Raw genomic sequence first — 16,864 nt, 5'->3', positions numbered from 1 at the left:
AGAAAAAAGAGAAGAAAAGAAGACGAGGAGAAAGCGAGGATGAAGAGGAAAAACTTGTGAAAGTGAAACAATTTAAAAAAAAGAGAGAGTGAACACAGCCACAGAAGAAGCCTATGAACATTTTGTTGTACTATGAATTGGATTGTAAAATTTGTACCAGAATAGACCAGGCATAAAATGTAAGTGTCTCTTGGTTTTTATTTTAAGAATATGGACCTACACTCACATACGTACATCATGGGTAAAAAGAGCTTTTGAGTTTTAATTTATTTTGGCAATTTAAATAGTATCTCTTTTCAAAAGAAGTGGGTGGCCCTGAAAAAGGCAAACTTAAGCCTTTGCCATGGCCAAGGCATACTTCTGGACTGGCTCCTGTCGATGATGATTTGGTAGAAATCACTAGGGGTGGTATCATAGATGTAGTAACAGGGTAGGATTTTTTGGCTCAGGAAGTTCTTTTTCTCTTGGGTCGTTATAAAGAAGTCTGATAGATTTGTTTCAGACTCCTTAAGTCCACTAAAATGTCTAAGAGTACCATCACTGTTTGGCATTCACTATTCTAATTCTCTCCTAGACCTTATTTCTTCTCTGCTGCTTCTTCCTGTCATTTCCTTCTTGCCCCTTCTTCTTCTTCTTGTTGCTGTTTAAGGAGGAAAGCTTGTTCTGCTTCTTTCTGTTACTGTAAAACTTCCTCTAATTCTTCTTTTTGTCTCAGTTTAAAATCCTCGACATGTGGTAAAGAAGGAGGAGGAGGTGAAGGCACTGGTATTGGAACAAATTCTTGCGAAGAAAGAAAATCAACTAAATCCCAATTAAAATCAACCTTTTCTAAAAGTAAGCCTGTGTTGACTTTGGTAGCCACTGCTATACCATCGCTTCTCGTCTCCATGGCTGGTACACCCCAATTCATTGTGTTCTTAGTTTCTGTCATGCTTGAAAACTGTGTCGCATGGATTGACTACACAGACGCTAGCACATATATACAGGGAATGTGACATCACAGGTCACTCTTTGGTTTGGAAGACTGGTTCCATGTTGTGACTGAATTTTTTAATGCGTGTTTGGATTAGTGAGTAAACTCAATTGGTTTCGATCCACCCTTCCCCTATAAATAACTGCAGTTGACTGCATTCCCTTCACCTGTTCTCATCACAAGATGTGGACAAACGTATAATCATCTTCTCTTATATGGTCAATAACTGGGTACCAAAAATTATGTGTTTCACTCTATATTTTACATTGCAGTAGAGCTACATCAGTCTACTTGTTTGTATGTAATACCACATACTTTGGTGTATCTTAAATGACCTTGATGCTACAGCGCTTGGAAGAAGGATACAACCTCATCATGCCTACAAGAGGCATTGGGGCAGAATGAATCAATCATGTTTTTGGTGATTTCATACAAATTGTCAAAGAATGGCTATTTTTGTAATTTATGTGCAATATTTATACACAAATGACATCACCAAAATTCATGCAATCAAATCCTTTAGCCCCTGATATTTTTGTCATTTTTGCCTGAAATAGGGATAGGAAACACATTTTGAACACATCCAAATACATACACTTCCTAGAGATTTTCATTTAGCTGGATGCTTAGTTGTGTTTGAATCGTCATTTTTTATTGGCCATTTCGCTCACGCATGTAAAGAGTAAATTTTGTTTTCTTGCTTACTGGACTCATCATTTTTGTGTTTTTTTATCCCAGACCTCAAAGTTATCCTACTTTTTGCAAAGGTTCACCTGTCCAAGTGCAGTTCTGGCTGGCGTGTCTTAGATCTCAGACCAAAAGGTCTAAAAATCCAGACACAAAATCCAGTTCCAACAACTGGCAAAATTTTGGTGTAAAGAAATTGGGTCTAAAAAATTACATGTTTCCCACTGTATTTTATATTGCGAGTATAAAGTCCAGATTATCTGGTATGAATGTAGAGCTAAGTCTACTTGTCTGTAATACCACACACTTTGGTGTATCTTAAATGACTCTGATGCTTCAAGAGCTCGGAAATAGGTGGCATTGGGGATGAACGAGTTAAAAGTTTCTTATTTTAAGCAGTGGTGGCAATCTCTTATGGTGGATCTGCATCTTTTAAACAAATTTAAAAGGTCTTTCGTTCAGGATGCACTCTAGAGGTGTGTTGTATTACTGGTTTACCATGGCATATTTTCCAGTGGTACCACAGTACTTTTTCACTGTAAGTTGGTAGTTTCTGTCACTAAAAATACCAAAATTGGATTAAGCTGGAGTATGTTTCTTTAATGAAACAAATAAAAATATAATAATACTGAATACAGTGTTTAGATAGTTTCAATTCATTAAAAATACTAACAATCATTTAGCTGATTCTGTTATTTCCTACTTATATCACATTCCAGCAAAATGAATTGTATGACAATGGAACTTGAAAACACATTTTTTGTGCACTTCTGTCAGGATTTGAATTTATCAGAAGGAAAAAAAACATCAGAGTAAGTAAAGTCTGACTAATCAATATGTCCTTAATTTGAAATAAAGCATCGATATTGACTGCCAAGTGTGTGAGATATGGACTGCCAAGTGTGTGAGATATTCCTGAAAAACTGACTTCCTGTTCAGATGTTAGTCAACCTCGGAACATACTATGTAACACCGTTATTAAGGCAGTAAAATGGCAACCTAAAAACACAAATATATAAGAGGAGGCATCTTACATTGTTGGACTAAAGCCAGTATGAGATGTATGATTTGGCATAATTGGTTGTTGGACTAAAGCCAGTATGAGATGTACGATTTGGCATTAATTGGTTCAGTGATTAATGAGAAGCTTAATAAGGCAACTACAGAACTGTGAGCTAAATTTTAAAAGAAATCAAGCATGAACAAAATGAGAACATTATATACCTATTCCATGTTTAATGGTCCTCTGTATGTGTGTTTTGGAATTTTAATGCAGTCACATTGCTTCGATGTCTACAGTGTGCAGTTATTAGATGTCTAGCACTGAAGCATCACACTGGCATTATATCAAACCCAGTCACATTATCCTGACACCAGACTGAGAAGTCCTAACACTAACCTCTTAATGCTGAGTGCCAAGCAAAGCATCTGCTAGTACCATTTCTATGTCTTTGGTATGACTCAGCCAATGTTCAGACCTGTGACCTCCTGCATCCATGGCAGACATTCTAGCCACTTAGGCTACAGGAGTAGTCAATGGACCTTTGTAAAGGCACTAGAAGGACATGGTTGTCTCTGGATTTTAATGACCGATGTGTCTTGATCTAAAGTTAATTTGTAGAAACCATTATTTTCTTAAGAGATATACCATGAACATGATCTTTAGCCTTTAGAATCCAGAATAAATAGGTTTTCTTATTACATAAGTCAGGGTTGCACGACCCCTGGCCTGCAAACACGTTCTATCCAGCCATCATGGCAAATTAAAAACAGCGCAGAAAATCTGGTCCATGAACAGTATATATATTAAAGAAATTAGTGTTTGCAGCCCTCAAGTGGTCATAGAAATAGTGTTTGTGGCCCTCAAGTGGTCGTAGAAAATGCAATATGGCCTTTGGACCAAAAAAACCCTGCCCTAAGTGCAACTCATCCACATAAGTTTGGTCAAGGGACTTAATTAAGAACAAAAGTTATTCTGCAAATACCATATTTCTTTGAGCTATAATGACCCAAATCTTCACTCTTTTTCACTCCAAAATCAATTGGCATCTTCCATACCTCAAGTGCAAGTTCTTACCAAACTTTAGTCAAGGTACATAGTCTGGAACTCAAGTTCTTGTGTATAAAACATTCTTCTTCTTTCAGTCAAAGTGATATTGACCTTTGAGCCACAAATTGAGATTCCGTACCCTACATGCAAGTCATCTGCAAAGTTTGCTACTGTAGATGGGGAAGAACATGAGTTATGCTACATTTAGTTTAAATAAAATTATAAAAGGACAGTGATGTATATCTAAAGTAATAATAAATAAAAATCAAGAGCCCTGAAAATACCTTTATTAAATATGTCCCAATATGCACTAACTTATCCAATATAAATATGACAAATCAACATAACGTAGTTTTCATGATTCTGATGGCAGTAGAAAAAAGTATCACTATCTTAAGCCAAAATTCTGAAGAATGTTTCATGAGAAAATTAGAGCAATTAAGTCCATAACTCTTCCTCATCACTTCTCACTGACACAATGTTATTATGGTTATACCTTCTGAGAAGCAAATAATTTATGAGAGGATAATGAGGCAAAGTTTTAAACAAACTCAAGCTCATCAACAACTGTTGAAGTCACCAATAAACAGAAGATTCAATATGCTGAGCACTGACAATGTTGAAAGACATTCTAGTTTAGAAGATGCATCTGTAGAAATCAGTGGTGTTCACAACATCATGCCAATTACTGGATTTGATGGCCCACTGAGTCCAGAAGATTTGTCTTGTGGTCAGCTGGGTTTGCCCTTGCTTCATATGCACATATGGTTACCTCATGTCGATGAGCCTAAAGAATAAATACAAACAAAGAACTATCAACTATCATGGCCACCACGGTCTCCCTGCCACATCCCACTGAAATGCTGGAGGAATGGGAACTCGTGAGTAGCTTGGTAAAATCTTTCATGAACTGATAATTATCATAATCTGCTCAATATGATACTTCATTGCTAATATGATTTTCCAATTATGGTCAAAATCTGCTAACCATCAAACTTTGAGATTTTACAGAAATAAAACTGGATATGGTGATTATAAAATACAAACTTTCACAATCTTTGATTTTTATCCTGTACAATAAGCAAATATACATGTGAAGATAAACTGCAATTGAACAACACCTATAAACAATAAAATAAAGTCACATGACAAAATAAATACATTGTGCAAGTATTTTAGCATGAAAAGTATACCAACAAATTAGTTTACCTGTGTAAAATCTCCTTTTAAACCTATGTAATATATCTTTGTGTTCTCTGCACCAAAGTTTGAGGGAAAATGAATGGACAGGTTTTCTACATGGTTGAATCTGGCAGCTCTGAAAACAGAAGAAGAAAAAAGATACTTTATATCAAATTATGTCTATTGATTTATATTTGCTATCATCTTGTGAGTATGTGGGTGTGATTAGGATTTTTAATGTAGCTTTAACAATTTTTCAGTCATATCGCTATGATGTCTGCAGTGTGGCAGTTTACAGTGATGTCCAGCACTGGGGCATCATGCCGCAGACATGTAGCATGATGTCCCACCCAGTCACATTATCCTGACACCAGGCCAACCAGTCCTAACACTAACTTCTTAATGCTGAGCACCAAGCGAGGCAGCTGTTAGTACCATTTTTGTAAGTCTTTGGTATGACTCGTCTGGGGATTGAACCCACAACCTCCCCCTTACAAGATGGATGCTCTAACTGGAGCGATCTATCATCTTGTGATAAATATCCAATAAATAAAGATGATGTAAAGTATGAACAACTGTCATGCCAAATTTTACATGATTCATAATTCCTATGATCATTAAAAAATGAAGTTGTCACATGTTGTGAAGGACATGTTATGAAATGAGTCAAATGGCACATTTTGTTCTTGTTCAATCTGTCGGCCAGTGCACTGAAATGTGATTCATCATCTTAGGACATAGGCCAACTCATACTAACTTATGCAACATACAATGAAACATAGCTTTTTTAGTACAATATATTTTTCATGTAAAAATACTAATTTTTTTAAATCAGTCACAAAATTTTACAGGATTTTTTGGGTATAAAGTTCACATAGTGCACAAATGCATTTTTAACTGCATTTGTGGCTTTCAAATCATCTGCCCCTCTAAATCTCTGATAACAGATTCCAACCAAAAACACTTGCCGTTAAATCAGAGGTGTATGAAGACTGTGGCAAAGTCTGGATGCAGTGTCCCCTTCTCGAAGACTACCACGATGATGAATTTATGAGCTGTTGCATTGTCATGGAGTAGATGGATACAATGCATCTTATTATTCCCACAAATTATACTTCATGCTGAATAAGTTGGACAGTATTCAGAAATGCAAACATTAATCATGTTTTGATCATCGTGATTCACAGCTCTCACTTGCTTCAATGTAAAAGAAGAAACCGCTTTCATCGATAACTATACACTATATTGGACTCGTGTCATACCTATATTGAAAAGCAATCTATGAACTTGACTAAAAAATAAGATTTAAATTCAAAATGTCAGGTAAATTTTATATGAATTTAGAAATGTGTGAAACTGATATTGGGCAGGGTTTGGGTTTGATTCATGATACCCATTATTCATGATACCTATTATTCATGATACCTATTAGATAATGAAGTTTATCATGCCAATTTATCAATTTATCAGTTCTTTCTCGTGAATGTTGTACTTGATCCACAGGGAAGCTATTAATTTTAAAAGGGAACTTCTTACCACAACATATCTGATTTTCTCTTTTATCATATCTACTGACTGATTTTAGCTTCAAAATAATTCTATTAATTATAAAACTTAGGCAATTTTTAATTTTAAGATGTTCTCCACAAGATATACATATATAATTATAGTTAATAATTATGTGGCAACTGCTGACAATTTTTTTGAGGCAGTGTATATCTTCATACCTTTTGTTTTTCAAAAATTTGGTAGTGAATTAAATTAAATTAAATTCCTGTTCTGGTTCATCATATTAACAACAAATGACCTTATTAATTATATCCAAATCTAGGGACAAAGTTAAACTCACAACAAAGACTTTCAGAAAAATAAGAGTACAACACAAAATTGATTAAAACTTAGCTGTTCACAGAATAAGGATAAACATAATATAATTTTATTATTTCCATAACATGATACCATAGATCAAGTACACATCTTCAGTTACAAATATAATTATATTATTTCCAAATTATCTTGCACATTGATGTGATATAGTCACTTTTAAAAGGATTCATAAATTGACTGACATATGGGTTCTTATGCAAAAACACTGGTAGATATTTAACACTTGTTTCAGTAAACATTATACAGTAACATATGAAATGATACAGTGTTCTATTACACTGAGGTTTCAAAACTGAAACTTTATTCCATTAATATAAAACAATAGTTTGTGTTGATGAAAAGCTATGCAATAATAATAAATTGACTCTATACAAATATGGTTAAAAATAATAGTCTGAATTCTTTTAAAGGGGGGTACCAATTTTCATGTAGCATCAATTGTCATGGATTTAGTGGCTGCAACAAATAATGAATTTTATTCGTCCAACAAACAATGACACTTTTGTGGTTGCAATATGATCTCATCAAAATTCTATAATTAAAGTAGTGATAATAATGTCATTTTTTCCCCAGAACCATGAAAATTGTTATCCCAGGAAATAAATTAATTCACACAGATATCTGTGTATTTGAGAATGTGAATTAGAATAAAGACTTCACTAAAGTATGAAAGTATTCCGAAAGTGAGTGAGTGAGTGAGTGAGTGTGTGTGTGTGTGTGTCTGTGTGTGTGTGTGTGTGTGTCCTGACTGACGTTCAGTGAAGCTTTATCAATTCTGACAGTTTTGTTCCCATCTCCTTCATTCTCATGAACCAGAATATCCTAATTAATGTCTCTGTGCAATTAATTATGGAGAAACTCAATTTCAAACTAAGCAGATTAATCTGGACTTCATATAGCAAAATGTTTTGGTATCCAAATGACAATTTCTAGGAATAGACTTCTATTATTTTTTAAAGAAATTTCATTAACCAGTTTCCCCCCTATAAAAAGAGGATAAAACAAGATAGTCCAGATAAATAGTTTCTTTGTAGCTGTTATTTGGATCTGAGACATTAAGACAAATGGAGGTGCAAATAATGAAAATCTATTGTACTTATCATTAGTAAAACTCACTTTGTTGCATACTCGAGCATCCCACTAGGATCTGGGTGAAGTTCAAACTCCTGATCAGCCTCACTTCCAGTATCATCAAATGTCATACAAGGTCGATTCTTAAAGCTACAAACAGGAAACAAAAGTTAACATTCCATAAATGATGTAAATATTTGCTTTAGGGAAAACAAAATAAAACTCAATTTCAAATCTGAACATCACTGACAGTCTATTACTAGCTATAATCACAGAACATTCAGAAGGTACTTAATATGAATTCCTCTACTAAATTGCCATAATTCTGACACAAACCTGAAGTATCATCTCAGACACTGCATGTTTAGCTTGAGCTGTACTTTCTTGCTCAAAAGATCTGATAATACAGGTCAAGATAATGGAATGTCATCTACACATGCTTATAGGTTGAGTCAAACTGCAAGCAACAAAGATCCAGATCTGCCATAGCATAATGCACCTGCAGATCTGGGTCTATGTTGTTTGCTCTACTGATTACTCCTAACAAACTGCACAGACCCAGATCTGCCAGCACATTCTGCAAAGGCAGATCTGGGTTTGTGCAGTTTGCAGTTGGACTTGTCTTATAAGCAAGCATATATGGGTAGATCAGTGAAATTCAGCACTCAGGGCTCTTCCACTAAAATATACTTGTGATTCAGGGAAGGCACTTTTAATGTGGAGTAGTCATCCATTAATGCAGTTTAGAATTCTGTATTGTTTTAACACAAACACTTTGAGTAAAAAGTATCCTGGCATCCATTTTTTTAAAAATAATGCCTTCTTGGATCAATGAAATGCCACCACTAATGTCTTAATGCTGATCGTCTAGCGAGGCAGCTGTTAGTACCATTTTTATAAAGTCTTTGATATGATTCAACTGGGGTTCAGACCCATGACATCCTGTATCTGCCACAGATGCTCTAACCACTAGGCTACTGGACCGGTGTTTGTCTTATAGGCTTAATGCAATTTCTCAGCACATGATGGGTTATAAATGGCAGCACAGTATATGTGGTGAAGGAAGAACCTGGAAAGGCCCCAGGAAGAACCACTGACATGGGAAGTAAATAGGCAAGTTTTCTCACATACGCGCTATGGCTGAACCAAGATTTGAACACATGCAGACAGAGGTGAGATGTTAGTTATTTCTAATGGCTAGTGCCTAAGAACACTTGAACACCCAGTGCCCAGAAGCATGGTTTGCTTTACAGAGGTCAGGCATTTTACTGCAAGACCATGAAATTTGATTAATAGTGAAGATGTATCCAAAGCAAATACAACTGCATTTCATCACTGATGAAGTATGAAAGACAGTATGTTCATCTGTTACAAACCAATATATAACAGTCAACTGCCACATAGTGCATATATAGGAAAGCAACAAGAAAAAGACAACATATATAACAGAAACTTACAGCCTCATTTTTGAAGGATGAGTGTCCTCTTCTCCACCTATCAGTATAATACCTTTTAATTTCACACTACCAGTGAACCTGCAAAGATATTTAAGACACAGAAAATAATTTATAAATCTTATTTCAATTTAAGTTCATATCATGTACTTTCCACAAGATGCCGTCAATGAAATGTGAGATTTGCCATGAATCACACATCTGGTGCAAGCTGGCTTATTAGAAAAAGATATTTCACATACATAACATAAGGTTCCTTTAATCTGACTTCTATTACATATTTTCTTAAACTCTTAATTAATCATCCTTCCAAAAAGGCAAACAGCAAAATCTTTATGTGGATGGAGTTTTTGAAAAGAATGTCATTGTACTAGTTCTTTTCCTAACAGTCAGTAGACAATTAATTATGCTCTTTTTTTATCTCTGTCACTGGTTGTTTCATCTTTAGTAAGTAGATCCAAAAATATGAAATTGCAATATTTCTGCATTAATGATTAAAACAATTTGAACAGGGCCCCTCTACCAAAACTCTCCTGCTGTATTTGCTTCCTGCATAGCTATCTCTTTTTTTTCATGAGCAGCCACCTGTTCTGAAAATTAGGGACAGCCTTGTTGCATACTGTACTCATTAAACTGGTGAATATGCACAGTGTGTTCCCAAAATTAATACACAGGTTCTAAATGTCAACAGCATCTCTGTTGCTGACCTATTGTAGTAATGAATGCTCTGAACAGCCTCACTGTTCATGTGTTACATGTCAGATGATATTCATATCTGAGCTTATGACCAACCCTGCTCAAACAAAGTCGTGTGTGAAAGTGAAAGATCTGATCAAGAACAAAATAAGAAACAAAAACACTGCATGGACACTGAACAGACTCAAGTAAAATGTGCAAAACAGTGAATAGATATTGTGAACTAGCTCTAGTAAAATAGTCATGGATACTGTGAAAACACTCTGGTAAAATGGGCAAATTAGTACATATACAGCTCATTTATTTATAATATCAACCATTATTTTGAAAATGATGAAAATGTCAAACTTTGAATGCTTTAGAAAACAGGACCAAAGGGAAATATATAATTACTTACGGGATATATAAGAGAAGTTCCTCATCAACATCACTTTCCACAAACTGAAATATGAAATAGCAACAGTAATGAAATTTCTTTCTACCAGTATTTTCCAACCCAGACTCTGAAAAATCCAATTTCTGACAAATCTTAAAACAGCAAAGTCTGACCCTTTGACTGTTAAGGCAGATATCACAAAGTCTATGGTAAAAGATATCAAATAAATGTAAACTGTATGCTGAACAGCTGAAGTCCATAAAAAGAAATCAGAATGAATGTCATATCAAAGGTCTTGCTAGAATTTTAAAACTTGGAGTCCAGGACTCCCATTTTGGTAAAAATAGGAGTTCAACCAGCAAAAGTTGCAGTCCCCTCCCAGCAAACTATGCAAATCAGAAGAACCAAAATACTTATACAAATCTGCGAATGGCATTTTGTCTAAGTCTCATTGTGTCTTGATTCCGTGGTCATGTGCACTGCTTATTCGGCTACACTTGGAAATGAACACAATAATAAAAGCTAAAGTTGTTTATTTGATGTACTCTTATAACTGACCACAATCACATCTCTGGGTCTTTCTGCCTCTGAATTCAATCACTGTAAATATCAGTATCTTTTCATATCCTGCAGCCAGTCAAAGCCTTTAAACTTGCCGTCCAGCTATAGCATCATGTTCTTTTGACGTACTCTATAATGGTGTCATGGTGTCTTTTAGCCAATGAATTCTACCATTGTAAATATCAGTATATTTTTCCATCCAACCGCCAGTCGGTCTTTTAACTTGCCACCTAGCTATTGCATCATGTTCTTCTGATGTACTAAAATAATGGCAACATGTACATCAAGGGGTCTTTCAGCTACTGAAATCTGTCATTGTAAATATCAGCATAGATAAATGATCAGCATTTTCCCCACTAAACAGGTGGCTGAAGCAGGACTGGCAAGTCTTTTTATTTTGCCGCCCACCTATTACATGCATATGGAGGACTCCCACCTAAGTGATTTTCTGCATCCCAGATAAAAAATTGGCATCCAAATATGCGTGATTAAGTGTTTCCGAGACCTCTGCCATATGATCCCCAAACAGGTTATAATAGTTTTAACCCTCCCCCATATTTAAATGATTTCATGCAAGAAGTAGCTCGCAAATGATAAACTGCATTTTAAGTCTTTGTGACTCAAGTGCTGATACAATTTATTCCTGAACCGATTAGAAGTCTCTACACCAATTAAACATTTGAAATCAATACATTCAAAGTAGGCATTCCCTTTAAAAGTTATGCTATTTATCCCTATTCTTTGTGAAATCTATTACAGAAAAAAGACAATAAATTATGACAAAAACACAATTATGTCAAATATCAATTGGTAATGGTTTACCCTGGGAATGTGCATTGACATCCAATACTTTATGTTTAAGATAAAGTTATAAAGTTGGATTTCAATGGCTAAAATGTTGGGGCTAACCATGACCCTCTGGGGATCATGGCTCATTCCCAGCTGGGGTTAGGGACTCATAGCTTGCAAAATGCTTGTAAAGTGGGTTGGTGGGAGGGAGAGTTATTGCTGAGAAACTACTCTACATAGTTGAAATTCATTACTACAAAGTAACTTTTGTGACTATTTAAAAAAATAGTAATTTTCCAATGATTTGTTGCTGTATATACTACATACTAATCCAAATGGACTAACAAATGGGTAATGAGTATGAATGTGACAGTTCAAGGCACTCATAATATTAACAATGCTGTCAAAAAGCAAAACCATGCAGAGATGGGCTGGCTACAGCCTCCTTTCTGATTATGACTATTTTAATAATTTGTCCTTTATATTTTGTCCAGTTTCATCGTATATTTCCTTTTCACTGTGTTCTTTGAACTCAGTTTAATTCTTCATGGAGATTTTATAACAGGCTCTGTTGTGCATGTATGAAATGGCTTTAAATTCTGATAGCAATGTTTGTTACCAAATTTTCCACCCATTTTAAACATACAGTAAATATCTTTAATACAGCACTTGTACTCTCATAGTATTTATAAATCTACTGCAGCACTGATATATGTGATACAAAATGAGAATAACATTAAATCAATCAACAGTGCTATATATTTCAACTGGCCCTAGAAACAAATATTACTATAAATATGCACTTTGCCATGTGAATTTGCCTATTTAGCATAACAGCCGTTTATGTCTTACTCCCATTAACTTCTGGAATTTTTTCAGTAAAGACAATTTATTACTAACATATCTCCTCACCTTTCTTTTTCTTATTAATTTTTGGTCCATACTGCCCTGCTTGGATACAATAGCCTTTACATTTAACAAAAACAATCAGGACAATGGCTATAAATGCTACATGTAATTAAGAGTCACAATATAATTTCTTTGTTCACCTCAAGAAAAAAATGTGTGTGCATGAGAGTGAGAGAGAAATGGGCAATATGGGTAATTTAAGAGTTCTCTTGGTTAAACCCATTTATATTCATCTTCATATCCAATATTTTGAGTTTAGGGTTTAGGCTGAAGTATGTTTCTGTAATGAAATGAACTAAAATATACTGATTTTGAAGAAAGTGATTAGACAGTTTTGTTTTGTTTCCTGCTACACCAGGAATGCCGAAATCGGTTAAAGGAATGATAAGTGTTATCATTCCTTTAACCGATTTCGGCATTCCTGGTGTAGCAGGCCAAATTAACCACTGCCCAGATTAAACTCGGGTATAGTTTGGCCCAGGCCAGAGTATACTCCGGGGGATAAAGTGTCTTAGGCTAAACTATGCCCAGGGGTGTAATATAGCCTAGGCCAGACCATAGCCCTTCAGGCCAGTATATGCCCCACTTGTATATTAAATTAATATTTACTTATCGTTCTGGTCTTTACTTGTAGCAGGAAAACACAAACAACAATCATCACTGCCTTTTCTGAGTTTACTGAGGTATGTTATAACTTCAGCTTAAAGAAATAAGAATACCACTGTGATTTAAAAACTAGAACATATTGATGGGAGTATTGGAAAGATAATAGTTAATCAATACAATTGGACTGTAAGAATGTGAGGTATATATTGTATCATGATTCTTGATTCCTTCTTAAAGTTTTCCACAAAAAGCTCAAATTGTTGTGCATTGACACTACCATGATAGTGTACCACATGATTAACACTGTCTCTGGACATGAAGAGTATATATATATATATATATATATATATATATATATATATATATATATATATATATATATATATATATATATATATATATATATATAATCTTGTATTATATACCTTGACAGACTAAGAGTATGACTGAAACATGTCACTTAACTTACCTGACAAAGCTGAATCCTCAATAAAATGTTGAAAAATTAAGTAATTCTTGTGTATATCGCTCAACACTGCTGATATCATGGGGGTATAATTTGGCCTGAGGGGTATGAATTGACCTAGGCCACAATATACCCCAGGGGTATAAATTGGCCCAGGCCATAATATAACTGGGCATAATCTAGCCTAAGCCGCTTTAACCCCAGGTATACTCCAGACTAGGGGTATACTATTGCCTGTTACACCGGCTTCCATCGCATTCCAACAATATATGTAGGTCAACAGAACATAAAAATGGGTCCATTTGATTGTGTAAGAATTTGAATCCATTAGGAAAAAGACATCAGAGTAAGCAGAGTCCACCTATTGCAATCAAACTTTGAGTTTGGTAGATATTATTAAAAAATGTGCCTCTTGTCCCTGTCAGTTCACCAGAGAAGAATCTACTCAAAGCTGTTTATTTGGGCAGTAAGAGTTTGACCTAAACAACATAAATATCAGGGTAGACATCTTACAATGTAGGACTACCCCTCATCCAATTCTTTTTTGAGTTTCAAATCAGCTCCTCAAACCTCAAATTTGATCCAGTGTTAACCAGATCAAATGTACATCTTATTCTTGAACACCCTCTTTAAAACCTGCCTGAAAAGAGTTTTTGACGAAGGTGACAATAAAAATCCAATACAAAATAACCCTTTCTTCGAAATCCATTAACTTGAGGTTTACTTAGTCCTACATGTAAGACCTTGACAATGATATTTATGTTTTAGGCGTCGGGGTCTTGCCTAACTAACAGCGCCATGTAGTGTGTTTTGATGTTGACTAACATCGTAACGAAAGTCAAATTTTCAGGAACATCTCATCAAACTGGCAACTAAAATAATGGCGCTTTTCTACAAAGTCATAATGTTTAGTCAGACTTTATTTATTCTTATGTCTTTTCTCTAATAAATTCAAATTCTCACAAAAGAAATGTAATTGTTTTCAAGTTTTGTTGGCCTACATTTCAGTTGACTGGAAAGCGATGGAAGCCCGGAATGTCGAAATCAGGTTAAGTTGAAATATTCTTTAACGAAACGAATAAAAATATATTATGCCTATTTGAAATGTAAAGCAACGTTTTGTTTCATTCAAGAACATATCCGCCACATGAACCTACTTAAACAGACTTTGGCATACCTCAACTACTGTCGCATTGCAACAAATTCAAATGTATGTCAATGGAACATGAAAATGTGTCCATTTGCTAGTGTCAGATTTCATTCTGCCAGGAAAAAGGCAGCACAGTAAGTATATTAATTACACATAAATTAGTGAAAGAGTGTCAACATAGGCTACCAAATGTGTGAGATATTCCTGAACCGTTGACTATTCGTTTTGATGTCAACAACATCGGAACAAGGCCATTATTTGGATAGTAAGATATCGGACTAAAACAAAACCAACATGTGCTATGTCTTACATTGTAGGACTAGAGGTTTGCTCATCAACTGTCAATGGCACTTGTTCTTAAATCTACCTTGTGCTAAAAGTAGACATAACATCTTTGTGCCTAAGCACCACTGCAACTAGCTATGATGTCGTAGCCTCAACTTGATTTGATGTGGTTGAGGCTACAAACTGATCCCATATCATGTAATGGAGCAAAAAAAATCATCACTAAAGTCAGAAAAACAAACAGTGTAGAAATCAACTACATAAGTATAATCATGTTGTGAAAGAAGCTTGGCTTATTTTGACTTTATTAAGCCCTTACACGATAAAATAAATTGGTATGGTTACTCTAACCTTATCCTGTCCACCATGACAGACAACGCGAGACTCTCGCCGTGACCCCTTTTCTACGCAAGGCTTGCCAGAACATATTTTGGATATTCTACGCTATATTATTATCAATCAAGTGCGAATAATCGCTTCTTGGTTGAATTTCAAATTTGCCGATAAACCATATTTACTTTTAATGCGCAGATTTTCTGACCCAAACGGCGCCAAATTTTTACTACGATTTGTTTACATTTCCAAATAAGGTGTCAATGTCCTAATATGGCACACAAACAAATGAGGCTGAGAACGGAAGTAATCATCATTTGAAATAACATGGCGGACGATCTAAACGAAAATATCGGCTGAAAAAAGTAAACGAGATTTTACAATTATTTCTACAATGATTTTCGATACTTCCGGTATTAAATAAGAGGACTACTCTATTTATTGGATTATATGCAAGGAATGTGTTTAAAGTGTTATTATTAGGCTAAAAGAGCGCCGGGTGTGATTCACACCCGGCTTGCTCCATTAACACGTATATGCTCATGTTAGTACCCTGTCCACGAAGTACGAGTAAGGGTACTAATATTAGTACTACACTGCAACAAAATATTGGAATGCACATCTATATTTAGATGAACAAATGTAACGCCTGGTACATGGTTTTCAGTAAGAACAATAATACGGTAAAGAACACTGAACGCCATTACACCGGCGCCTTGTCCGAATGGCTATTCCTTGAAACTGATATCACTGTGTGTGGCGTTTCACAGAGGTAAAAAGTACAAGCGCCATTCGATAAAAAAACTGTAACAAAAATATTATCTAATGTATATAAATAAAATGAGAATATCGTAAATAGTTAACAGTTTATATTTCAAAACAATGACACCTTCTCTTTATCCATTCTTTCATCCCAGGGTTTGAACACATCTTTTCCAGACCCCTCTTTGGCCTCATTCAAACATTTCACTCTTTGAGTGTCAATTTTAAGGTACAAGCTGTACTCAAGTCCACGGTCGGGCCCTTTTCCTTGGCTGTGTTCTTTATCACAGTTATGACTGTGACCATGCCCATGTCCGCCACCTTCTGACATTGTCTTAAATTAGCAAATTCTGTAAATTTTAGACGAAAGAATATCTTAAGATGCTAAAACGGAAGTAGCAGAATAGAAATGCCATCGACTGGTCTAATGTCGTAAGATGTTGAAGACCAATGTATTATATAATACAATTAAGATAAATGGTTTAAATCCGCTAAAATGTATATAGGTGACTGCTGCTGTTTAACTAATATGATATCAATATAATTTACGACTTATTAACAGATTTATTCCGAATGGAACTACCTCGGCTATTTTTGCAGAATAAAATTATGCATCGGATACATTTT

The 16,864-nt window shown here is 35.1% G+C and overlaps 1 protein-coding gene across 1 annotated transcript; it reads right to left on the bottom strand.

The window, feature by feature from the left end:
- Positions 1-3,980: 3,980 nt before the first annotated feature.
- Positions 3,981-16,648, bottom strand: LOC149807190 (PITH domain-containing protein 1-like). The gene is made up of 6 exons (XM_089963369.1): positions 16,365-16,648; positions 10,398-10,441; positions 9,308-9,385; positions 7,896-8,000; positions 4,920-5,028; positions 3,981-4,497 (listed from the first exon to the last, which is right to left on the bottom strand). Exons 1-6 carry the CDS (start codon positions 16,566-16,568, stop codon positions 4,396-4,398), a joined length of 642 nt encoding a protein of 213 aa, XP_089819495.1. The 5' UTR covers positions 16,569-16,648; the 3' UTR covers positions 3,981-4,395.
- Positions 16,649-16,864: the final 216 nt, after the last annotated feature.

Source organism: Sinohyriopsis cumingii, chromosome 1 (assembly GCF_028554795.1).
Source record: "Sinohyriopsis cumingii isolate HCF-2022 chromosome 1, ASM2855479v2, whole genome shotgun sequence".
NCBI classification, from domain to species: domain Eukaryota; kingdom Metazoa; phylum Mollusca; class Bivalvia; order Unionida; family Unionidae; genus Sinohyriopsis; species Sinohyriopsis cumingii.
The sequence above is the reverse complement of the archived record's forward strand: the minus strand, read 5'-3'. Positions and strand labels throughout refer to the sequence as shown.

Excerpts from the sequence above, each read along its gene's own strand:
- LOC149807190 (XM_089963369.1), bottom strand. The coding sequence starts at position 16,568 with ATGTCAGAAGGTGGCGGACATGGGCATGGTCACAGTCATAACTGTGAT. Across the intron at positions 5,029-7,895 it reads ATGCTCGAGTATGCAACAAA|AGCTGCCAGATTCAACCATG; the intron begins GTGAGTTTTACT and ends TTCTGTTTTCAG. Across the intron at positions 4,498-4,919 it reads TAAAAGGAGATTTTACACAG|GCTCATCGACATGAGGTAAC; the intron begins GTAAACTAATTT and ends TTTATTCTTTAG.